The 27,190-nt window shown below is 42.1% G+C and overlaps 3 protein-coding genes and 1 long non-coding RNA gene across 8 annotated transcripts in view; 2 read left to right on the forward strand and 2 right to left on the reverse strand.

Moving 5' to 3' along the window:
* LOC145452080 (thiosulfate:glutathione sulfurtransferase-like) overlaps window positions 1–27,190 on the reverse strand; it is a 152,357-nt gene that overhangs the window by 71,832 nt on the left and 53,335 nt on the right. The gene's annotated exons all lie outside the window — the stretch shown is intronic.
* Window positions 1–27,190, forward strand: part of LOC145452064 (kinesin-like protein KIF23) — a 504,115-nt gene that overhangs the window by 38,968 nt on the left and 437,957 nt on the right. The window lies entirely within an intron of this gene.
* LOC145451887 (uncharacterized) lies at window positions 1,813–10,734 on the reverse strand. 3 transcript variants are annotated; one of them, XM_080330107.1, is made up of 7 exons: window positions 8,949–10,734; window positions 7,342–7,566; window positions 3,434–3,461; window positions 3,140–3,374; window positions 3,008–3,085; window positions 2,545–2,752; window positions 1,813–2,486 (listed from the first exon to the last, which is right to left on the reverse strand). In XM_080330107.1, exons 2-6 carry the CDS (start codon window positions 7,563–7,565, stop codon window positions 2,742–2,744), a joined length of 576 nt encoding a protein of 191 aa, XP_080186233.1. In that variant the 5' UTR covers window position 7,566; window positions 8,949–10,734; the 3' UTR covers window positions 1,813–2,486; window positions 2,545–2,741. The 3 variants fall into 3 exon arrangements, with proteins under 3 accessions (XP_080186233.1, XP_080186232.1, XP_080186234.1); XM_080330106.1 differs by lacking the exons at window positions 1,813–2,486; window positions 2,545–2,752 and adding an exon at window positions 2,758–2,951 and having other exon boundaries at window positions 8,949–10,733; XM_080330108.1 differs by lacking the exons at window positions 1,813–2,486; window positions 2,545–2,752; window positions 7,342–7,566; window positions 8,949–10,734 and adding exons at window positions 2,758–2,951; window positions 3,522–4,850.
* Window positions 7,562–9,211, forward strand: LOC145451888 (uncharacterized). Its single transcript, XR_013919117.1, has 2 exons — window positions 7,562–8,174; window positions 8,763–9,211. It is a non-coding gene; the product is annotated as an uncharacterized LOC145451888 (long non-coding RNA).

The raw sequence follows: 27,190 nt of genomic DNA on the forward strand, positions 1-27,190 counted from the left end.
TTATGAGCGAATACCTGGTTGAAGCCCTCGATCATATCTATCGGACGCTTTCGTTTCGTGGCGTATAAAAACATGTATTTCGAAAAACAACAAATTGACACCAGCACATAACGATAGCCATCATTGCTACTAGAAATATTAGACAAGTCCATGAGGTCACTCTGGATCTGAATAAATGGCCCGCCGACGATCGTCTTCTGTCGCTGAAATTTGCCTGTATACGGATAGAACAGGGTGTAGCTATCCTCTTGTTTCAAATCCTTCTTGTCGGGGTGCAAGTATTTACCTCGATAGCTCGCCGGGGCTTTGATATCAAAATATTTATCCTTACTCGTCATCGTCGTAGCCCGTCCACGACCCGTAGAGCTGGGGCGGCTTCCTGTTAGCTCGACGGCTACGTTTGATGATCTCTTGCAGTGGCGGTGATCTTTTGGCTATCTTGCTTGTGGTGGGAGTACTTGGAGACGACGGGGCTTTCGGTGTTACTTTCGAGGTGACCCGACCCGGCTTCACTTCGTGCAGTAATTCACGGAGAGTGGCTATCTGATCGTTCGTGAACCCGTTGGAGGTGTCGGTCATCTTCATCTGAAGAGGCTTGTCGATCTGACCCCGTTGACTTTTATACTTTGAGATGGCAGAGTTATATAAGGACAATTTCTTGTCGGCCGAAACGTCCATAGTCAAAATCGCACTGATCGATCGGTCCAACTCGGAGTTCAAATCAGTCGCGTTAGAGGGAGCCAGAGGGTTAGGCGATATGATCACTTTTTTGAAATTCATTTTTTGCCAAAAACAGATTTCAGCAACGATGCCGCCAAGGGGAGGATTGACAAGATACCGCTAATAAAACCGCCTCGTTGGGTGTTGGCGTGTAATACACGTCGCTTGGTCTTCAGGCTCAACTTTTTACTTGTCAGCTTTCGAATTTTGTCTTTATGCGGGTGTAAATTTTGTATATGGCGTTTTGACAGTCGCAGATTGCCGTTCAAAACATTCACACAGACTTCACAAAATGCCTTCACCAAACCGGAAGAGCTTCCCAATAATATATCCTTCCTTACCGCGGGCGACGCCTTGGACAGAAATTTCAAAGTCTCGCCGTGCTTCTTAATATAACAGTGACGTTTCGGCAGCGATTTGGTCCGAGCCATTATGAATATAGTGTCAAAAGTGTCGGCACTTTCGCTATTTATAGTGGCGTGTACAACACGAGTTCATCCCCAGGAAACACCCCTGTTTTAACACGACTAGAATCGGGTGTGGCTTGGGTCAAATCTATAAAAATGTACCCGTGAGCGTTCTTTGTCGCATCGGCATACGCGTCAACTAGAAATTTTGAGTTACCGGGGTACATTTGCTTGCCAAGAACTCGAATCTGAGATCGATCTCTAGGATTACGCATGATAATCAAATACTGGGTACTGAGACTGAGGTCCCTCGATCTTTTGGACTGGAAATATAGATTTTGGACCGCGAATATTGTGGTCACCGAGCCGTGATTCGCGTAGACTGTAAAAAAGGGGGTCACCCTGTCCGAAAATTCCATTTTATCGTCAATAATTAATAGAGTAGGACACGGGCGGCTTGTCGCCAACTCATCCAAAATGAAGAGATCCGAGTAAAACTCAACGCCTTGTAGCTCGTTAAAGGAGTCTTGATAAGCCGTATAGCAATAGATAATTCTTTTAATTCGCCCCTTTGAAAGCTGATCGATATTTTTTATGACTTTAAATATAAAAGTACTCTTCCCCGAAAACGACGGTCCTGCCAAAAGACACGCCCTCCCTGTCGAGAAATCCATCACCAAGGCTGTTTTGACGCGACGAGACATGTATTCACAAACACACTTCTATATATAACAAGAATAGGTACACGAAAAAATATGGCGATTCAGAGCGTCACTCAAACCGTCCACACAGCGAATCTTACAATGTCCACGACCCCGTCTTTTTACACCAGAAGCGAGGTGTCATAATCGACGCGAGAAGACGTGGCATCATCAGGGCTCAGCGGTGTCATGGCCAAGACTCGAGGTCTACGAGGGGGAGGGTAAGGTGATACCCGCCCGGGTGACTTTTTTGTTACGATTTTAGTCAGATTCGGTCTTGGTAGCACCGGCGACTGATGTATGATGTCTCTGGCACGCTGCGGTGTCGCCACGACAAACGGGGCGTCCACCACGGTAGGTGATGTGTCAACGGATTTAGGGGCGCGACGATCTTTTCTATGACCCGATCGGAGATAACCCTGGTTCATGAAGCGGTATCGGGTGTTGTCGTTTCTTTCGTGAGTCAAGCGCTGATCACGGCTCTGTACGCTGCAGGCGGCACGATCGGTTGGGTCTGTGAAGCCAACTTGACGACGATTCAAGATACGGGCATCAGTCAGCAGTCGGCTCGTCACATCATCGCCTTCATATGTGAACACAGGTAGAAACTGCAGCTCCGTCACACACCGCAACAGGTCGTCTCGAAAGCTCATCCATTCTAGAACACAAAGGATAGTTACACATATGTTGGGTAATGACTATTACTGCTTGGTTACCTGGTCTCAAGGTGGTGGCAGTGTGTAGACACTCCTGCAACTCTTTCTTGAAGTGAATCGTTTGCTGATCGGTCAGATTGTCTTCCAGCAGAATATCTTTCAGCACAGAGACACGATGCCAGTTGGCTTGGGTGTCGCGGTGAAGCCTATCGAGTGAAAGCTGACCACAGACATGACTAATGAAATCGGTAGCTGAATTATGAGTCATCTGGAAAAAAAACAAAAATAACACACATATTACAAACTGAAACGCCGCCTTCGAAAACTAGTCGCAAGCGACAGGCGTTGATGATAGAAAAAGCGTTCAATATGGAACAAAATTTCACAGTGAGCACCAAAAGATAAACAATGTATGCCAACAAAATAGTGTCTTCGTTTTAACATGTCTTTGACGTGCCGCCGAAACACTATAAAATAAAATAATAGTAAGACTCCATACTTGTGTCACAATATACAACCCCACCTGTTTTTAGGAATTCCATGTGACTCGACAGGTCTTGTAGCTGAGACGGGCGAGGAGGACGCCAGCAGATTCTTGTGTCTATGAATAAACGTGCCTTAGCAACGACAGAGAGCTAAGAGCATATTTACACACCCCCAATCTCCTCCAAGATGTTTCTGAGTCTTCTGGCGTCCATGTTCAAAGCCTCTATCTTCAAGACCTCAGCCAAAAGTTCCACCCGGTCTGCCCCACATTCGTGTCGTATGATCAGGCCAAACAGAACGCCAATCTCAAACTTGTCTTTCTGCTCGCACGGAGGTAAATGATCGTACCCAGACATGTACTCCCTCAGTGGGAAGAATTCTGCATGATCAATGTATTGATCCATCTGAGAATTGCGACGATTATGATTTCAATTTATGATGAATCATAACAGTTTCAACTCACCGCGATTCCTTCTATACACTGATAAAATCTGAAAAGAAAAAAACTCATTGTATTATACAATCATGAAACACAATACGCTTTTCCCCACCTGCTGTAAGCTATTGGCCTGTGGAGTTAATGCTATCATCTGTAAACAACGCGAGAAAACGAGCACTATTGTGAAAGATGCATAGAATAATTCGAGTCAACATGAGAGCATAATGCGAAAACAGGTTTAAAAAAAGCACAGAATACGGAAAGTGCACATTTGAAAAAATCATAGTTCCAAGGGTCTCGTATGAATACCGTCTGATTCGACTATTCGTTTACAGTAGAAGTGAGACAGGGCCGATCGAAATTGCTCATAGGTAAAAATGGAGGCATTTTTCCGTACAAAACCCGAATTAATATCCCCATGCGGTTTTTTCTCAAACAAAACTTTCCGGTAGATGTCAGCAGTCAGTTTGTTTACTTTTGAGAGTCCTTTGCATGAGTACTTATCCTCATTGCAATAATAAGTCTTTGCGGACAGACCAACAAAAATATTGGATTGTGCCTCAATTTTGAAAAGACCACTGGTCCGTTGATCATATCGATTACGAGCTTTACAACAGGCACGTTTATCATTGAACGAGAGAGGATTGGACAAAAATTCATTACGGTGCTCGTCACAGGCGATTGCTGGAAAATATTTGTGAAAATTTTCAAAAAATTCTGCTTGTTTTTCGGGTCGTACAACTTTTAGCAGGCTGTCAGAGGAGATAGCGCCGTACCAGGAATCAGTGTCCGAGTATAATAGTTCAATGGACCGTGGCAGGAGGTAGGTAGACAGATACGAATGGAACCGTAATAAGGCCAATTTCGCATAACCATAGACAAAGTACCCAATGTGGTTAGGTTGGCTCCAAACATGTTTTCTCAATTTCATGGACACCTCAAAAATATCTGGTGACAACTCGATCATTGATTTAAATCTGGAGTCATTTACCAAGACCATAGCTTTTTGACGGTTAACAATCTTGACATCAGAATATTTTGTACAATTCGAGATAGTTTTACCTATACAGGAATTTGCAATGTCTTTATAGAACTGCCCCAGTGGCTTCTGAGACGGGTCATCGTCAGCCCGTCTTCTAGCCTCGGTTATCGTATCTACAAGAGAATTGAAACATTCAATGGGTTCAAACTCGATAGCTTGAAATATCTTAGTAACGATTAACCCATTCTCGAGGTACCACTTCAATAGTGGTGTTATTAACAATGTTTTTGTGGCCTGCAGAGTAGCAATCAAGAATTTCCGTGGCCGTTTCAAAAAACCATGTTGTTCAGCAAATGCTTTCATGTATGGACCTATATCATCACGACTTACGTAAGCATGTTTGAACAGGGGACAGAACTCACTAAAATGCTCCTTGAGATGACTAGGCACATGAATATCGACCTCAACGGCCCCAAAAAATTGATCTTTAGACACCAACTCTAAGAGTTTCGAACTTGAAAGGACCCGACATTTCACCATTTTACTAGATTCAAGAGTTTGAATAAAGGCAGCTATATCACTTCGTTGGCGCATAATGACCCATTGACATTCTGTGATGTACTCCAATTTATACCCCACTTTTTGAATATACTGGATTTTACGCTGCGTCGCGGCCCAGCGGGCTTGACGATCCGGGCTGGCTCCCAACTCGCAGCCGTGACCATGGTGAAAACATCCAAACAGCTCAAGTGCAACAGGCCCTTGTGGGGTCCTATAATACCCATCAATACTAATCTGGAGCAGGCCGATACGATGCTCAGGACCATTGAATTGATGTTGGATTTTGACCCCCCGACAGTGCGCAATGTAGCTTAGCCATTGGTGAGCCATTTTTCCATAGAGCGGTGCCGTTTTTGTCCTGGAGAATAGAGTAAAATCTTCATTAGGTGACCACAGACAAGGATAGCCCCCCGGTAATCGTGAACGGAGAGTATCCAAATAAAGACAATTCGCATCGACCCCTAGCACCTGTTCTACAGATAGAGCGTTATCGCCATAGATTTGGGGTTTGATTTTTGTGACTTTAGCCTCTGCATATCGCAATGAAACAACAGAAAGCCCGCCCCGTAGATTTTCACGTATCAAGGTGTGTATATGGCTATACTTTTGATTCAACAAAGTGAATACAGGTGGTATGCTATTAAACACAAACCTTGAGGCCAGAGAGGGCAATGATATACCGTCTTTACTCATGTCAATTGAGTAACGAGCAAAGAGTTGCTTGTGCTTTGTGAGGGCCTCCAGTAACGGGCCGACATCTAAACTGACATAGAAAGAGAGATAGTCACGAAAAGTAGTCATTTGATGTTCCGCCCACTTTGATTGACACCAAAGATATTGTTCATCAGTTATATTAGACCGTTTCAGTTTGTTATAAAAATGTATGTGGTCTGGGAGAGATTTTTCATCCAATACTGATAAATCAGTGAAATAGTTATACGGAAAAAAAGCCTTCGTTGAAGCACAGTTATGACAACGTGTGTATGCGTCATAACTTGTGCCAGCGCCAAGATACAAGGTCACATCCAAAAATCGAAATCGATTAGTCGACAAGGACATATACGACGTGCCCCTCTTAATAATACTGATAGGGTCTGATAAGTACTCCACCAGATATGGGATAATCAAAGGTATATCATAACGAGACCCATTGAAAGAGAATACAGGTAATTGACCCAAATAATTCAAAAAACGATGTTTCAATAAGGTTGCTGGGCTCATACGTTTGACATCCGGCTCAGCGGTATGCATTTCTTCAGCAATACAATCTAATCGCTCCAACACGTCATAAAATTGTTGACATAATGCCTCAAAACACTCACTTTGGATCAATTCAAACCGTGACATCATTCTAGCAACCAGCGCTCCAGGGTCACCATCACTAATCAGTACTTCTGGAGTCTCGTACCCCGGGTAATTACATGCGAAGGCCACCGCGGCCGGAATATGACAGTCCACATAGTGCACATTAGCAGTATCGTTTGGAGTTGAGCCTTTTTGTAATATACTTTCATAGTCAAAAACCAAGTTATACGGGTAGAAACGAGATGGTTTGGGCACGATTATCCCCAACTCGTCCAACGCTTCAAATATAGTAGGCTCAGGCTTGAACATACCTCCACGGTAGTGATTAGGAATGTCTTTAAAACAATTATGACGTTCGAGATAATATTTTGAACTGAACAGGCGATGACAAGTCTCACAGCTATAATTCTTGCAATATGAGTTCACGTTTTTAATATAACATGAATGTGTTCCTTCTAAATGTATGTTAATTTTCAACCCCTCCCGAGCACCGTGTCGTAGTATATAACCGACTCCTTCTTTCAATGTATAGACACAAATAGATACTTTAAGACATGACTCGACTTTATGTAAATCGCTCATGCATACACCCGAATCAGGGTCCCCATATAAAGCAGAATATTGTGCCACCAAAGAGAGCGTTTTAGACTGTAAGTCACCACTACGGTGATTACCACCACAAAGCATAACAGCGACACAGCGGAATATACAGTAATTATCGTCATATGGTACACCACGTCGATTTTTCATTAAAGTTAAAATAGCAAGTGAATTCACAATAGACTCTGGTATGTTGAATGTACTACACCCAATTAATCTGAAGTCTGATTTGTACACATAAAAGGTCACGTTTGTGACTTCCAAGACAACAAATTTAGTATCGTCTCTTTGAAAGCGAGCACTCTCGAAGCCAGCGGCCAGGTCTATATCGTCTACAAATTGGTCAAAGTCACTACGATTGGCAATCATTTTAGGTGTATCCAACATAACACCGGCGTTCTCGGACGCATGATAGTATCTCAATTCGCTTGTCTCAACATTATCAAGTATGTGGGCAAAGGCGTAATTGATTCGAAAACCATACTGTTGTGAGACGAAGATGTCCTGTAGATCGTTGATGACGTCACTTGGGCTGCGGCCGAGTATACGGAAATTGTGTAGACTGCGTATACTGTGCGGTGCGAGTGTCGAGCTGCGAATGGAGTGCCAGTTTTCTTCCACGATCTCGATCAGATTTTCAGGTATACCCAAGCTGCTTGGTTGTGCAAAATCAGACACAATTCTAACAAGGCGTCGTCGACTAGACATTCTGGAAACAAAAATACACAGATTCAATAACAGGTAGCACAAAACACACATATATACATATGATATTACAGCATAAGCATGCGATTAAAACATGATAGCACACCAAAACAGTTACACATTCGTATAAAATTTCATGGTGGCTCTGGCAGCTGACATCTCTTTGAGAAAGGCAACTTTCGCCCGCATGATGCGTTCCAAGGGTAATTGCATACGCAAATCCTGACCGTTCGACTGAGATAGTATTTGCGAAATTTCTTGTTCTATCCGGTTATAATCTTGAGTGAATGTTTCATGAGAAGGAAAACTAGATCTTGAAAGTATATCATCCACTTCCCCCAGAATAGTGAACATCGCTTCTGATGGGGCGATTGAGATAGCCTCAACAATGGTCGCCTTGAGGTGCTCCATCATTCGTCTACTATATTTCCCAAACCTCTCACCCCCAGGTCTACGTCTGGATGGGAATGCAGGAGGTTGGGCTGGATTTTCTATATTTTCTGGAATATCATTTGCAGGGCTAATCGCATCGAGCAGGTCTACCGGATAACCACCTTCCATCAATTCTGGTATCCCGTTATCAGCCATAGTCATGAGCAAAGATTTGTGATGGTAAGTTCAATTTACACTTACTTATAGACACTGTAGCCACATGACAAGCAGAAGAAGGGACTCAACACAGTTTAACAGTGCCAGCAAAACGCGGGGAGGAATTTTATGACCCTCCACTCGCCTTTTCCCCCAACCACTTGAATATACATACAAGCCTCTTTTTTTCTCTCGTGCCATACTCGCATACCCAATTTACACTTACTTATAGACACTGTCAGCCACATGACAATTGGAAGAGGGTATTTAAAACAGTTAAACAGAGCCGGCAAAACTTGGCAAGAAATTTTATGACACTCTACTCAGCCTTTTTCCCCCAACCATTTGAATATAAATACAAGACTCTTTTTCTCTAGTGACATACTTACAGGCATAATTACATCATGGCATGTAAATACAACCCGTACGAAAATACTGCAACCAAGCGCAAGCTAGATATTGACTTGAAACGGGCTACCCCATCTCATATTCCAAATTTCGACAATGCCACCAGTTTCTATGGCACGCAAGTCAGCTTCGACGGACGTGTACAATTGGCGTCGACTAGGCGACATGGACCCAAGATGACTTATGTGAAAGTCTTGATCACAGATGGTAAAAAATCTCTACCAGGGGTGATATTCAATGACAAATTACTGGACTGCATCGAAACTGCATACAGACAAGGTCATACTATGACATTCTGTAACATCAAGATCACTGCTGACGCAAGAACTGATGCCCCGTCATTAATCATTGGGCGCAATTCTACTGCTATGAAGAGCAAAGCACGCTTACCTTGCCCAGAGATGGTTGAATTCCGGTACGTGTCCGCAGAAGATATCCAAAAAGGCTTGTACGATGACAAGATTGTTAATTACAGAGGTCTCTGTATTGCCACGGATTCTGAATCCATTGGCACAACCTCGGAGAGACAGCTACATTCATATGCACTAGTGAATGGTGATGTTTCTATTGATCTGAAAAATTGGGGTATTATACCGTTATTCACCGCTGACAAATACTATGATGTCACTCATCTACGTGTACAAGTCCGATCAGGCAAACGTGAGCTGTTCTTACAAGACTATTCGCGCATTTGCAAAGAATGAACTGTTTCATGTATGAAATAAAAGAAACATGTGATTATCTTGTTGACACTATCAGGGATTAGGGTTGGCTATAGTTAACTTTCAAACCTACCAGAATACATCATCTTTCAATATCATACTACTAGCTATCGTCTCGACTCAGTAATCTCACACGAGCGGCGTGGAAAGAGGTTATCAGATTGTAAAACCGCGTGTTTGTGAGAGCACTATACGCAGTGATAATTAAAACAGAGCGAGACAGTACCGCAGTACATTAACCGGGGGAAAATCGGCGTGATACTTAATCAATACTCAACTCTCGCCTCCAGTATAGTGACCAAGCGACGGCCGAGACCAATGTCCAACGTTTTCGAACAAAGAGAATAATTCTTCGACCCAGCGGGGTGTATTGCAGGACAAAGGCGCTGTGTACGAGGCGACATGGCTGTTTTCGAAAGCGAGATTATCGATCCTCGACATAGCAGGATGGATCACAAAACAAAAGGCGCTATGCAGTCTACGCGCCCGCATGTCATTTTCGAAAGCGAGATTCGTAAATTAGGTCTTGGACAAAGCAACGATAGCAGCACGTCGTATAATACCCGAGCTAGGTAGTTATAGTATACTATAAACCTGATCCTCGCACCGCCAACGAGCCGTAACCACAATTCTAATACCGCGACAATCCATACACAATTATACACCATACCGAGAGCTTTCAAGGTATCCGTCGACGGGCTTCGAGCGATTGTCGACACGTGATCCGTGCTCTGTGACCCGTAACAATAGCGAGGGCTTTATTTACATGGGTGTCCTCGAGAACTCGAGTTGACACGTATATTTATAACTATAACAGATCATCTCCCCACCACAATCTCGGTCTATAAACAGAGTACGATTCGCGTATGACACAGGCCGTGGGCGTCGCTTTGCACAACCGTGCGTATGGACACCTAAAACACGCACCAGGATATCTCTATCAGGAGAAAACTCTACGACAGACAACCACTACCAATCCCCATCATGCTATATATTATTATACTACAGATAGATATTATTTTATTGTAAATAAAGGAAAATCCACTTTATCAATTCATCCGCCCGGCGTTGACAATCCACCTAAAACACGAACCGGGATCTCCCATACGGATCCGAAGGAACAAATACTATACTGACGTCATGTTTGACGGGCAAATATTCCCAAATCCCATCATGTTTACACGCAATTGGATTAATCAACCCACCGCGGAGCGACAAGTCAAGCCAGGAGAACTATACCGATTCGTCGGCGTGCACACCATTGAAATTAAAAGTCGATCCATTGTTATTCGTGGGAAAATATAATAAATATCAAATACACAAGTCTCGTGTCCAGAGGCGAGGTAGAATCAGGAGTGGAAAAGTACAAGTAGAAGTACTCCAGTCTGAGTACAAAGGTCAATCCAGATTCGTTTTCTCTCTATCGTTAATTATTCCCCCTTTTTTTTATTGCCGCACACAAGGTCATAAAAGTATTGCTGCAAAATTGAGAATGAGCTAATTCTTACACTGTTTATTATCTTGATAATGTTTGTTTGTTCTTTATAAATCGTGAATGGGCGTCGATCGCCCAAACATATTACTACTAGTAGATGTGGACAGACATGGGGTAATCGCGATTAGTAATCGTAATCGATTACGGCGATTACAGCATTTTCAAGTAATCGTAATCGCAATCGATTACATTCAACAAAAATCCAATGTAATCGTAATCGTAATCGACTGCTTCGCATATCTAATCGATTTCTTCTTGTAATAACGATTACTTTTTATTTGTACAAGGACTCTGACATAAACTGAACAGTGAACATTTGTGAACAAGGAAGCATATCAGGTTTATTTATAGCACCGTCTGATTTTAAAACGCCACTGCTCATTATTACGTCAGAAGTATTATACTGGCTTTGCTCATCATTGCTCATCAATAAGTATCCTCACATAGTAAACAGAGATAGATCTACAAAGTACAGCACATGTACAATTGTAGTGTGATTGTAAAAACACCCGCCCGCGCTGTATATCAGGTTTTCAATGCAGTGCAGACGTCACTCCCCGCAGCAGGATAATAATCACCACTCTGCCTAATTTCACGTATTAACTTGTTAATTGATGTTCGGGAATGCTTAATTAACGCAGTTGCACCGTTGTTGTTTGGCAAGCCGTATGCCTATCCATCTGCTTCTGCGTACGTGCACCGGAAATCGATTTAAAATTTTGTACTAGTAAAATGAGACAATACGATTTCCACAATGAAGCATTAAAAACTAACACCTGCATACATATATATCATAACCGAGCCTTTCTTTCTCGTAACGGCAGCTTGCAGCATATCTGTATTAAGTGCGGTAGGCAGAATTTTATGTTCACTTCATGTTTTTCTCATATGACTCTATACTTCAAACGGACGCCAATCGTTATTTTGCAATTCTTTACTCAACATTAGAGGTCGACCGATATTGATTTTTACAGGCCGATGCCGATACCGATATATCGGCTCACTCACAAGGCCGATACCGATATCATAGGCCGATATTAATATGGAAGGAGCAGAGAACCATTTCACCAAAAATAATATATATTAGGCAAGATGGCACTTGTTCATGCCACAGAAAGCTGAACAACAAACGAGAAAACTGAAATTGAAAAGAATTATTGCTTAATTGTGCACATTAGATGAAACCCAAAAAGTAAAATATGATAAAGAATTGCAGATCAGTCCAGGAAAAGTAGATTGTAATGCAGGAAGCATAGTTTCTCTGCATGCTCACCCAGTTAAACTCGTCCTGTAAGGGTAAATCTGTCATATATCGCCCTTTGCGTCATCGATTTCTTGAGATTGAGAACACGGCGCATTAAATTTCCAAAATTTTTGATCTTTTTTTAAAATATAAAATATCGGCCGCGATATCGGCCTTCATACGCCGATGTCGATAATCGGGAAAGTTCTAAATATCGGCCTCGATAATCGGCCATGTCGATAATCGGTCGACATCTACTCAACATTTGGACCTGCGTTATAGCCACCCGCTTATACACCATGTTAGTGTGGGTTGTAGCTAGGATCAGGATCAAAGCAGCAATTCGTCCCCCACTCCAAACGTCGGTTTCGGCCCCCATAGGGTAGTCTATTTTCAGGTTGATGACTGAATTTCGTTAGTAATATTGGTAATTACATTATCTTATTATTTGTTTTTAATCCTCTCCCAACCCCCGATATTCAGATTTACCGGTAGCGCTGGGAGCTCGTAATTCATATTTATAACATGTGATATGCTGTTATAATTACGCTATTGTATGTTATCAATTCATGACGTCTGTTATATAATCAAACGATATTGTAGTCGACCAAACATATCAGACTAAAAATTTCGTGGGAAGCACACACAAATTGCCATGCATTCATTCCTCTGAGGGTGCCCGGGTGGCATCTGCATTTTGGGGTTCAGATTTGTAGGACATGACTATTCGTCACGCCCATCCATCGCGGCTATTGACAATGAACACATACCCAAAGTTTAGGCGAAAGACTTTTTTGGTAGCACACTTCGTGGAGTCGCATGTTGGTTGAAACTGCACCTGTGTTTTGGTCTGTCGTGGCGCGGTAATGACGTGCACCGAACTCCCTATTGCTATAAATTAGGCATGCTTTTTTGCTTAACGGGAGACGTATGCATTTCAGAACCAAGCTATCTACAGAAATTAAATTGCGAAGCTTGGCAAAAATTTTGAAGTTGATTAAATTTCTTTAAAATTGTCTAGAATTAATTTTGATTGCGAATTACTTTTGATTCCCTTCGAGCTCTCTCCAGGACCATAACTACCACAACACAAACCCTCCAATTGAGGGGGGAGCTCGAAGCGGGCACAAAATAATTTCGTGAGTATTTTTCTGAAAATATATGCAACTTTATGCAACAACGATTTAATGGTGCCGAACCTCTTCGTTATTGGGTACCATTCTCCAAGAAAGATACGCATGGTATATAGAAATTGTCATTTCGGCGTCGGCCATTACCGCGCCACGACGCATCGAATCACGTGAAGTTTTAGGTCATGTAATATGCAACTCCGATAAGTGTGCAAGAACGATAAGCAGCGAGAAAAAATTGACCGACTGCCCGTATGCTGACCGAAAACTTTTATATATATACAAATATGTTCAATTGTCTATAGTAGCCTATAACTGGCTGGCGCCAAATGTTCCTGTCCTGACAATCTATAAGACAAGTGCCACCCTGCAGTGTAAAATTATTTGCCAGTGAGGAAATACCCATTTGAAACCGCGTGCGACTTTTAGTTTAGTATTTATGGGCAATTTTACTATCATCTGACATAGCAGACAGGGGTACACGAAATAACAACGGGCCCTCCAGAATATGTTCAAATATTATTTACGAACCCGATATTTTTCCAGGCAACACCTCACTCAGCGCTACCGGTAAATCTGATTACGCGGACAGAGAGAGGATAAAAAAATTTATAGCAATATATATGCAATTCCCAATAGTATTGACCGAATCAATAATGCATTATATAAAATTATAAAAAAATTATTATTCTATGGGTGCCCGAGACAATTTTTTTGGGGGGGGGAGAGGGGCTGACTAAGTAATTTTTCAGCCCTTGCTCGCTCACTATCATATTAGGGAGTTTGGGGTTCGGTAGTTACGGATCTGACAAGGATGCAAATCGGTGGGTGCAATAAATCGTCCCCTACAAAGTTGATCAAAGATTATGACGTAACAAGAAAATGACGTATCTTCGATGAAGAAAGTGGTTTTCAGGTCCTTTAAACGCAATCCTTATATTGTATTCCAACACATTTTCCAAGTTTAGTGAAAAAAGCAAAATAAATGTAATCGTGAGTAATCGTGATTACTTTACTAATGTAATCGTAATCGTAATCGACTACTTCCTGATTTAGCTGTAATCGTAATCGTAATCGCGGGATTCAGAAGTAATCGTAATCGCAATCAATTACATTCATGAAGTAATCACCCCATGTCTGGATGTGGATTTATTCTAAGGCCATGCCGCTTTAACATATCCGAGGATCTCCTTTCCACTTTAGTATTTTTGAAGTGTAACTCATTGATTTGATTTGTTGTCTGTGAAAACACACAATACCCCCCGTCCATTTGACGTTTTGTTAGGTATGCGCATTGTGCACATGAGTACTAATGAATGGCTAATGTTGTGCGATGTTTGTACAATAGGGCTGTTCAAAAATAACTTCTTTTTCATTCTATTTGGTAGCTTTGATAAAATTATTATGTTGCATAAAAAGAACACCGAATCTGGCTTCATTTTAAAAAGTAGAATCAATGATATGAGACGAGAAAATTTTGGATTCAAGAATAAATGGAGTATTTTTAGAGGGAAATTCTTTCATATAATGTAACTATATACCAGGGGCGGGCAACTTCTCCAGTCGGCAGGCCGGATATAGGAAAGCTAAGTTCTTAGCGGGCCGGATTCCTGAATCGATACATTATTCGACCATTTGTCCACATATACAAGGAATAAATCGTACTTAATAAAGGTATCTTAAAGACAGCAATGTCGGTTCAGAGCCCGATAATGAGGAAGACACTGGAGATTTTAGAATAGCATTGCCATACATGCACCGTCATGTCTGCTTCTCTCTGATCAATCAACACGCGGTGCAATCCTTAATTAGGATTTCAAGGCGTTCGATAAGCCCGGTACCCCAAATTTAACAAGATATCAATTCATTATTTATCATTTTGGCGGCCTGTCTCGTCTATCTGTAGCATCGGTGAATGAGGCCATGAACTGTCCGAAGGATAGGGACAAGATAGGGACAAAATAACCATGTTTGGCAAGCAAGGAATTCGATATCACTCAAGCAGGATTGAAAACATAAGTTGAACATGACTTCAATACTGTGACTTGGACTCGGACTCATCGAGTCATAACACTATGACTCGGACTTGGCCCTTTAAACGATGACTTGGACTCGGACTCGACTCGGTGATGAATTGAAAATGACTCGATTGACTCGAGTCAAAACCACAAAAGTAAGATTGACTCGTGACTCGGAACAGTGTGACTTGGTTTTCAACCCTGGTTATTAAAGTATGGACCAGTAGTCGACACGGTGCCAGAGCTATCTCCTAATATGTATGTAATATTTGTTAAATTTATTGAAACATTCCTGCGATAGTTTTTATAAATCTAAGATCAAGGTGTTGGGTAAGCGAGACACGCAGAAAATATGGCCTTATCATGAGAATTCATGATAAGATTTGTCCGACTGTTTTTCTTCTTCTGTAAAACATGGTCGAAGACCGTTGGGATGAGCTAGTGTGGGAGGACTAGGGATGTGCAACGAGCGAATTCAGGTCTATCAGACTCATTCCTTTCGTGGCCAACCCCTTCTGCGTCGGGTCAAATGAGGACGTTTTGGCCAACAACCCTGTGAAGAATACGTTGTATTTTGGATAGCAGTGCTTAACAGATTTTAAGACATGGCCGACGTGGCCGTCCAAGCACTAATAGACGTTCTTGTACAAAGCCGCAACTACTTATGTTTGGCCGAGAGGGGATTTAGTGACATAGTTGAAATCAAAACGCGCGAAAATGGCAGCCTTTTGAATGAGACACTTGATAGCGTAAGATAGATAGTAGCAAATTTGTAGCACATCTGAGCAAATAAATGTCGTATATACAACTTCTTTTTGTACAACAATTTTCGGTTAGTTTGTGCGAATGAAATTTATTTTACAAAAAAAGTGCGAATGAAGCTCAAAAAGGTTGAAAAGCACTGCTCTAAAGTCAAATTCAAGGTGACAGAGTCAACTGCAGCTCATAGTTCGCACAGTGGGATAGTATATTTTATCTCAGATAGCCATGTGGCGAGATAGCGCAGTGGTATAATCCGCGGCTGCATCACCAATGGGTGCGGGTTCTAGTCCGAACGAGGTTGACTTCTTAATCCCGATAGCCAAGTGTTGGAAGTTTACCTATGTAGGCTCTTCCTTGCCACCTCATCCGCGTCAGCGCCGTGCTATAAATCAGCAGTTACGGAAAATGAGAAGAATATCGGCTTGGTGTAAATGACCACCATAGTAGTCGACAGACACCATGAATACCGACAACAAACAAACAATTGAGATAGCCATTCTACCACTGTTTCAACCTACTTCATATGATCTACTTTGAGCATAGAAAAAAATCTCGAAAATCCGTTTCAAATGTGCTGGATATTATAAGCGTTTTTCAATATAACGAGAATTGCTTCGCGGGCCGGATGAAATCATCCCCAAACGTTTTCGACGCCCGTCTTTTCATTATATAGGAAACTCGTGGTGTTGTTTCATTATTACCCAATCGCCCGATTGAGTAATGATTTTTTTAGGTTAGATTAGGTTGGACAGATTTAGGTTGGGTGTTCCAACGTCATCGACGCTGAGGATGCGGGTTTGCTAATCGGCAGCAGCACGTCCTGAAAAATCGCCAAGGGATCGTGATTCGTGATACCATAGTTGATGTGTATCGTGATTGGACATTATTATTACTTGATTACAATTACTGAATTGTGTTGTACTGCGTCGAGTAAACGACGATAGTCATTCGTTTTCTGTTGCCCTGCACGTCAGGACCTTCGGTTATGTTCGCATGAATAAAGTCTTAAGTTAGTACATTACATGGCGTTGTCGGCAGGACCCATCTAAAAGAAAGGACACACAAATTATCATAGATGGCTACGAGAGGAAAACAAATGGAGGAACTGCTCGAACACTTGATTGGAGAATCAGAGAAACGCGAAAAACAAAGGGAAGACGAGTTGAAGAGATTGGAAGATCACCACAAAGAGGTGTTGCAGCGCATGGAAGCTGATCACAAAGATGTCATTGCATCTCTTTTGGGGCAACTTAAGGTTAACTCGGAACGTTCGGAGAAAACATCCACTCACGTGTCTCCGAATAAACCACCAAGACTTGAGGCAGATATTGACATAAAAGACTTTCGAGGGTGGGAGCAATTATGGGCGGATTATGCAACAGTGATGAGATTAACGAGTTTACCGAACGGCGAACAAGTTTCCCACCTTAAAGGATTCTTTTCCCCAAAATTACTGGACACACTTATACACGTAATTTATCCACAATACTCCGAACAAACCGATCTAACGGTCAACGATATTCTAGAACGAATCTATAAATACTTGAGAGATCAGCGGAATGTTGCTCTTGATCGAGTGGAGTTTGAAGAACGCAAACAACGAGCTGGCGAAAGCTTTGACTCATTTTATATGGATCTGAGGAAGATTGCCAATAATTCCGAACTTTGCAAGCATTGTTTTGAAACGCGTTTGACAACACGCATTATTTCAGGCGTCATATCAGGAGAAGTGAGGAAACGTCTGATGCAAACCAAATCCTTTCCCAGTTTGAAGGAAGCTGTGGACATATGTCGGAGTATGGAATCGGCATCCATAGGTGACCAAGCCTTGGCGACTGCAAGTTCAGAATGGAATGGGCATACTGTGAGCAAAGTCATAAGGAGCAGGAAACCAGCGAGCAAAGAGGCGAACAGATGTCGGAATTGTGGGCTACCTCATGCAGAAGCCGCTAGATGCCCAGCAGAAGAGGCAATATGCTTCTCTTGTAGAAAGAGTGGACATTTCTCTCGAATGTGCCAAGCAACAAACTTGTTAAAGAATATGGTGATAACATGCTACAATCTCGTTACAATTCGTTACTCTTTGCGGTGCTACTTGACTGAGAGAAAAAATTGATCCATATTATAATTAATACTGCCAATATGCTTGGGTGACTCCGGCCTAGAAGACTTCGGTCATATCGGGTCTCCCAGTCTATACCGTGCAAATTATAGTGAGGAAAAAATTTAAAAATGTATACTATTGGACGTGAATGTTTGTGGACATTGCCTTTACTATATTTCATGGTTGACGAATAAAAGAACTCTCTCTCTCTCTCTCTATCGGGGCGTGTCGTTGGAAGAGCACCACCATCGGTATCCATTACTGTGTATGATGTTCGAGATCGTAATTTGGGACGGCATGCCGTGTTGCCTGACAGTGGAGCGGGAATTTCAATCGCGTGCGAAGAGTGGATCATGTCGATCGGATTGAAACGTGCTGATTATTCCAAGCCGCCTTGCGACGCTGTCCTCGCTGCAAATTTACAACCGATGAAATGCGTAGGATATGTTGTTTTGAAGATGGAATACGGCGGTAGAAAGGTGACTCTCGAAGTTCTCATCTGCAATGATTGCGAAGGAGCGATGCTTGCGTGGTATGTTTGCAAGGAGCTTGGAATTCTTCCGGCAAATTATCCGTCTCCATTACCTATTGCGAAACAAGTAGTTATCGATAAACGAGACATGTTACGTGAGGTTATCGGTGATATACCTACAGAACCGGACATGGCTGAGATCTGTCGAATCGAGCAACGTATATTCCAGCATTTTGAAGACGTTTTTTCTAACGATGTCAAGCTGTCGCCTATGACGGGTGCTGAGATGAAGATACATGTCAAAGAAAATTTTGAAGCCTATGCCATACACGCTGCACGAGCGGTTCCGTTTCCTCAAAGGGAAGATGCGAAAAAACTTATCGACGAGATGATAGTCAAGGGTATTATCGAACAGGTCAGCTCGCCCACAGAGTGGTGCCATCCGATGGTACAGGTTCAGAAACCCGGTGGAGGTATACGTTTATGTGTTGACTTGACCAAATTGAACAAGTTCGTGAAACGTCCGGGATACCCTTTGGTGACAGCAAAGGAAGCTGTCGCGCAGATACCGAACAACACAAAGTACATGAGCACGTTTGATGCAACACACGGATACTGGCAGCTCCCGCTAGAGAAGGACTCTCAATTGCTCACTACGTTCATGACTCCTTGGGGAAAATTCAAATTTCTGCGCGCACCAATGGGCTTAGTTTCAACGGGAGATGAATACTGTCGCAGAGGGGACGAAGCACTGAGAGGGCTCCAGGATGTCGCAAAAGTCGTTGACGATATTCTCGTTCATTCCGAAGACTTCAAGTCACACGTCCATCGAGTATGGAGTTTGCTGCAGCGGTGTCGTGAAAATAAAATAACGTTGAACCGTAAAAAGACAAGATTCGCAAAAAGCGAAGTCAAATTTGTTGGATTCATTATATCCAAGGACGGAATATCTGTAGATCCTGATAAAGTGAAGGCGATTGCAGAATTTCCGGCTCCAACCAACATCACAGAATTACGTAGCTTCATGGGAATGGTGAATCAATTAGGGGAATTTTCGAAGGAGATAAGCACAGTGGCAGAGCCTCTTCGCTGTCTACTCAAAACGAGAAATGAATTCATCTGGTCAAGCGTACAGGCCGACGCATTTCGGAAGACGAAAGCAGCATTGACTAACACGCCTGTATTAGCAACATTCGATCCGAAGTTGCCCGCGAGTTTGCAAACAGATGCATCCAGGACAAGAGGTTTGGGATACGCTCTATTACAGTTGCATGGTGATACATGGAGACTGGTTCAATGCGGCTCCCGGTTTCTAAGTGAGACAGAATCGCGATATGCGATGGTAGAGCTGGAACTTCTTGCAGTTGTATGGGCAGCACGCAAATGCAAACTATTTCTGACAGGATTGCAGCATTTTGAAGTGGTTGTCGACCATCAGCCGCTAGTTTCCATTCTAAATGCTCAAACGTTGGATTCCATCGAGAACCCACGACTTCAGCGACTGAAAGAGAAGTTATCTGCATTTGTATTTACGACGTCGTGGAGGAAAGGAAAACTTCATGCCATTCCTGATGCATTGTCAAGAGCGCCAGTGCAAGACCCAACAAGAGAGGATCAAGCAGCGGAAAGAGACGACGCCGCTTGCATGGCATGCCATCTCACGATCAAGAGCCAAATTTTCAGAAGCGAGCAAGCGGGTGGATCGTTGAACGCACTGGAAGACCCGGTCTTATCGCGCATGAGACAAGTTGCACTCACTGACAATAATTATCAGTCATTAATCGAGATTATCCGAAAGGGGTTCCCTGCTAAATGCGAAAACACACCTACTGCCGCGCAGCCGTATTGGAAGATTCGGAATGATCTAAGTATAGACGATGGCTTGGTTCTATACAATGCGCGAATTGTAGTCCCGTGTGGATTTAAAGGAGAAGCGCTTGCACGATTGCATGATGCTCATCAAGGCATAGTCAGAATGAAGAGGCGGGCGAGACGAACTTTATACTGGCCAGGTATGAGCACTGACATAGAGAATGTGGTACAGTCATGTGGCAGATGCCAGGAATATTTGCCAAGTTTACCAAAAGAGCCAATGGAAATTGAGCTATCTCCTAGCAGAGTTTTCGAAGATGTCTCAACCGACCTCTTTTCATATTGCGGAAAGAAATACCTCGTGTACACCGATAGGTACTCTGGTTGGCCGAGCATCTGTGAATGGGACAAGGATCCAACCTCTCGTCAGGTAATCAGAGTAATTCGCAAATTCTTTTCCGACACAGGTGTTCCAGTGCGTTTACGAAGCGACGGAGGACCGCAATTCTCTTCGAATGACTTCGGAAAATTCATGGACCGATGGGGTGTTAATCATGTTGTATCGACGCCGCATTACGCGCAATCAAATGGTCTTGCGGAGGCTGCCGTTAAGTCCATGAAATATCTTTTGGCCAAAACGTCGCCCAATGGGGATATATTTTCAGATTCATTTCAGCGAGGTTTGCTAGAGTGGAGAAACACGCCAAGAGTGGACGGACGTTCTCCGGCACAAATTCTTTTCGGACGCCCACTTCGCACCTGTTTACCGGCACATCACAAGCTGTTTGCACCACTGTGGCATAAACTAGCTCGAGATTGTGATTCCAAAGCAGCGGCTGTGAGGACGTACAATGAGGATCATTATAACAGGGATGCACATCCGTTGTCGCCATTCAAAATAGGAACTTCCGTTCGAATTCAAAACCCGATCACCAAACGTTGGCATCATCGCGGTATCATTGTTGCCATTGGTAAGTTTCGGGATTACTTGGTTAAACTGAGCAGCGGGCGGATATGGTGGCGAAATCAACGATTTCTGAGAATAGATCACGTTTCGCCAACCACAGAGGAGGGAGAGAAGTGGGAGATGGATGATAACCACAATCAACCACGTCGAAGTTCGCGCAATCGACGATGCCCTGAACGTTATGTCCCGGGGTGAATGTACAGTACGCTTCGGATGAAAGAGGGGAGATGATGTGTATCGTGATTGGACATTATTATTACTTGATTACAATTACTGAATTGTGTTGTACTGCGTCGAGTAAACGACGATAGTCATTCGTTTTTTGTTGCCCTGCACGTCAGGACCTTCTGTTATGTTCGCATGAATAAAGTCTTAAGTTAGTACATTACAATAGTGTCCTCTATAGTGTCCTCTATGGTGTCGACATAAGCAAATCTCACGACTCAGTGAAATTGATTCACGTCACAATTTTCATTCGGCTACAGGCAATTTGACAGTCTTTTTTGACCGGCTTGCCGAGCATTAAATTTGGTGAAACGGGTATCAATCGAAAGCTGACTCTGCACTGATTACGAAAATATAAATTTTATTCCGCTCGCGGCTCTGGAACCCCCACAATCAGCCTCTAATTTTTCATTGTTATGGAGATCGGCATTGGTACGCAGCAATGCTGTGTAGCAAAACGAGAGACGCAACAATGCTGTCTGGGTCCTTTTTTCTTGAGCTATTCTCTTGTTTCGCTAGACAGCATTGTTGCGTCCCAATGCCAATCTCCATAACAATGAAAAATTAGAGGCTGATTGTAGGGGTTCCAGGGCCGCGAGCGGAATAAAATTTATATTTTCGTAATCAGTGCAGAGTCAGCTTTCGATTGATATCCGTTTTACCAAACTTGATGCTCGGCAAGCCGGTGAAAAATGACCGTCAAATTGCCTGTAGCCAAATGGAAATTGTGGCTTGATACAATTTCACTGAGCCGTGAGATTTGCTTGTGTCGACACCATATAGGACACTATGGTGATACGCCGATTGAGTATGGACGATTCTCACCGCTCTAGCGCCTCCTATGAAGGGATGGCGGTCGAAATTTCGCTTCCATAAGGCTTCCATTGGGTGCAGAAAAATTGCAGTTCTATTCCCTTTATGGCGACTCGTTACTGCGAATGCATGAGTTGTTTGTTATTGCAACACTACTAGTACCTGATTTCATGTCATTGCTAGCGAAATCCAGACCCTACTTCTTCATTATAGCTGTTTGAGAAGCCTTAGCGTGGGACTGTATTTTTGCTTTAACTGAACTGCTGCTGACTTCTCTTTTGATGTCACTAGTAACAGTAACAATTTATACATAGCAATGTAATGAGCTTGTATTTTCTTACTTGTTGACGGATCTACCTGAGTTCAGTTTTGCCGACGTAGACAGGATTGCCAGTGAATCGAGAGGTAATGGAAATAGCAAAGGCTATAAATTATTCGCTGAATCTGACATATGGTATGACATCTTAGAGGCATGTTGTAATTTATACTAGCAGAGGTCCTTGGTAGATTTATTCAAGCACTCTAATTATAGGCTCCTAACTGGCTTTGAGAATTAGACTTCGTGACTTTGCAAGTATCATCTGTGATCCCGATGAGCTTGAGCATGTCAGTATCAGCAGTGTTGTTGGGGTCAATGCTTGATATTGCATATTGTCAAAACAAAAATTTGTGCTGGCAAGTAAAATCAAATAACTAGTTTACAAATTGTTTAGTAATAAACAAATACGAAGCTTTACAATATGACTAAAAATTGCTGTCTCTGCAATGTTCCCAGTTGCACTGCCCCAGTTCAATGATTCTCAAGTGCACCATATACAGCTGCAGTATTTTATGTTCCAGGTGCAGATGTGCCCCATCGGCCAGCCACAACGACACGGACCATCGATGATCGACAAGGATATTTTGTAATCTGATGATAAAACTAGAACTGTCAAGACACCTTGCCCATTTGCGGGATATGAAAGGGTCATGGCGACCCGGAGATCTTTCATTTTACCTGGGTTTAGACTTAGTTCTCCACGGTGGACACCAAGCCGCTCACTCCCAGTTGTGTTTAGGGATACCTTTGTACATAACTGGCTAGCTCCTAGCAAATGGTGGATAAATTTGTCAATACACAGTACCCAACAGAACTGTTGAATGTTACTTGTTTTGTTTATTGAGCAGATAAAAAAGGAAAGGAGTAGCGAAATAAAGCAGACTTGATTGTGTTTATATAGCCACTATGGCCATGTGGCGCGACACCAATCTAACATTATCAACATATGTGCTACCATAATTTCCTCGACTGAAGGATTTGGGCATAAGTTCTCTAATTTTCTCTCTACTCACTCAAATTATCAATTTCCCGAGAGGAAAATATGAAAAATTTGCATTTTATCGATAACCCGCTAACAAATGCAGTAGACAAGTTGAATCGAACACCAAGGTCTTTCACTCCAAAGCCTTGGTGAATCTGACAAACAAATGAAAACAGTTCGTCTTGCAAGGGCAGAGTTTTTGAATTAGCATTTGCATGAAATTCTTCAATATACCACTTCTGAGGTAATTTTTAACAGCTGATAAAAGTGGAACAGTTGCAGCTGTTGATGAGAATATATCAAAAACTTCAAAACCAATCCATAACTTGAAAATCCAGAATAATACAGAAACATATATCATCGGATGCCTTGAATCGTGCACAAAATCTGCTTCTCCCGCTCGTTACTTAAATCCTGAATTATTCCCATTGCTTTAGATGATTTTTCTTCACAATGCGCGTGATCTAGCAATGGCTGTTGTAAATGTGGAATCCAGTGTTGGGATGACTCGAGTCATGACTTGACTCGAGTCAGACTCGAGTCACATTTTTCGTATGACTTGACTTGACTCGAGTCACTTTGCTAAAATGACGTGACTTGACTTGACTCGGCGTATCAGAAATGAGGATTGACTCGTGACTCGGAGCAAAATTCACGAGTCAATTTCAAGTCGTCAAGTAATCGGTGTCGATAAAAATCAGTGTATCTGGCATACATTCGGATTGTTCGCAAAACGCTTGTGTAACCCGTGAGAGCGACCAATCATTCAATGATCGTGCGTTTTACTGAGCCTACATTGTTCTCTCACAAATAAATTGACCGCAACAAACGAATTGATCGACGCTTACAGCTTACGTTGTCGTAAATAGGTTAATACAGTAATTTAATAGCAAAATGTATATTTTTGTTCTTACCAAACCAAACCTCTTGTTTTATTGAAATTGAATTCGACTATAGTCTATATAGTCCTCGGCCATTAGCGCAGGCTCGAATTGTATCATATCAATTTGTAAATGGGTAATGTATTATTACATCTTATCAATTCGTTTCTCCATTCTCTATTTTGGCTGGTGGCTATAAACTGAGGCTATGCAATTACGTACTTTAGCAGTTCTACGTATGTGTGAGCGATATAGCGGCTTCTTGCGTGTATATTTAACTCTATTTTCGTTCATCGGTTCAAAATCAATGACCACTCAATCTGTATTTTAGACAGCAAGCAAAATGCAATGACGTAACCATGCCCCATACTTTGAAAAGGCAACTTTCGACTTGAATTGTGACTTGACTCGTGACTTGACTTGACTTGACTCGACTTGACTCGAGTCACCTCCAAAAATCGAGTGACTTGACTTGACTTGACTCGAGTCATCTTCTAAAATCGATTGACTTGACTTGACTCGAGTCAAAATGTGCAATGACTCGAAATGACTCGTGACTCGAAGGTAGGTACTTGATCCCAACACTGGTGGAATCTGATCAGTGCTACTCGGACCAGGAATTTCTTCTGGAGTATGATGTCCACTACGAATACAGTTAGATGCATTAATAACATGACGACAGAAGTGTAAACATTTATAGTTACGGTATATTCACGATCAACTAACAATGGCAGTTATTCAAGTACATAATATTATACGTTTTACAAGTAATAGAGTTCATTTTACTAAATAATTAGTGCTGGTGGCATAACCAAGTGCAGAAAAATTTACAGTCAACAATCACCCGAATCAAAAATGAGCCGAATTGGATAAAATGTCTGTCAGCTTGCCACACACTAATATCACGAATAATGTTCGGTGATAATGTTTGCCGTTACCGCTGTTCAGGTGATACAGTAGCTTGGGATTGAGGTCAGGATTTTGCTGCACTAATCATAATAACCAGAAATACTTTTACGCGATTCTAGAATGGCCAAGCACACCTTGCACGTATTTCCTGATGAGTTGTGCAAGTTATATTTTTGGCTGCAATGCACTCTACAGTCTACATATTGTTGGAAAGGCAGTATCATGTAGATACTGGACTTTCCCTTCCACCCAAGTGCCGAGTAGGGCTGGGCAAAATCGAGTACCTTAGTGATTCGATTCTGAATCATTTATTACGCTTCGAGTCGAGTCGAATATTCGAGTATCACTCATTATGACGTCACAACGGAATGCATTATATCAATTTTCAAATTTGCACCTTTTATGGCAACACAAAGAACATAATGCCTGTTATCCGTCAAATTAAAGATACCTTGGTATTTTGTCGACCATACCGATTTCGTTGCGCTTGTTGACAATGCTGTTAAATGATCATAACTTCGGCAATGTCTTATTTCCAGGAACGTTCGTAGATTTGTACTATGTCTGGTATGCTGCGCGACGGTCAACCAAGGTTTCAGTAGAAAATAGTATCAAAACTATAATTATCGGAAGTAAATTAACTTTCAGTTGCGAGGAGCGTATAATTTAAGTACTCGAAAAAATCTTCTTTTACTACTCGACTCGAATCATGAAAATTAATACTCGATTCAGATTCGAGTACTCGAATCATTGTGCCCAGCCCTAGTGCCGAGTTTGTGAAATAGTTTTAAATAATATTGGAATCTCTCACACATAAGAGACCTATCAACCATGTACCAGTCATTGTTTGGAATTGATGTAATTTGTAGCCTCATATCATGTAAGTTTTCATTGATCTCACCTCTGATGCCTGTGCAACACCCTTCTTGATGGTGTTGTTGACTTCGTCCACTTGAATATCCCAGGAACTGCTCCAATTTTCAAATAGTGACGTCTGCAAGACTTCATAGTCTATAATCCTCGTCATTAAAATGCTCCCCACAAACACGTGTATTTCCAGTTATCTAGACAAAAGTCAATAGCAACATTATCACGATAGAACTGGAGAGAGTAGGATCGGATTGAAACACTTCTGGTATTTACTCACTTCAAAATTCAACCCGACTACAGATCTAATTTTTTATATCCATTTCTCCATGTGAAAAGATGAATTCATGGCCTTTCTTGAGTCGTTGTTGCATTCCAGAACACAATCATAGTGTGATCTTCCTGTCACAGTCCACGATCCCGCATCTGCATTCATGTCTGTTATCTCACAGGCAATACAGTATAATAATTTATAGATTGTTGATCGTAAAAGTTCTTTGCAAGAAATCAACCTGTCCATATCAAACATAAAACTGTATTACAGGAATATATTCACTTATTTAAATTACATAAATATATTCGTTATGAACAGCCATTTTACAAATATATATGTACTATTATCTTAGAAGTCAAGCTGATATGCCACGATGTTCTCGACTTCTCGTCATCTCGTGAGTTGTCACTAACAAGTACCGAAAAACTTCGTAAAACGGCTGAAATCGGGTGTTTTTCGCTAAAAAAAAGATTCCATGCTAATAATAAACATGCTATTCATCTTAATTCAGCATCGATACCCTGAACTGCATCATATCGACAACCCACGGAGATAAATAGCGAAACCAACTCCAAAACTGCCATCTGCGCGCACGAAGCAAGATTCACCGACCGCCATCCCTTGACCATAATGGCGG

The sequence above is a fragment of the Botryllus schlosseri genome, chromosome 12 (assembly GCF_051294905.1).
Source record: "Botryllus schlosseri isolate E-star chromosome 12, Bs_hap1, whole genome shotgun sequence".
Lineage (NCBI taxonomy): Eukaryota > Metazoa > Chordata > Ascidiacea > Stolidobranchia > Styelidae > Botryllus > Botryllus schlosseri.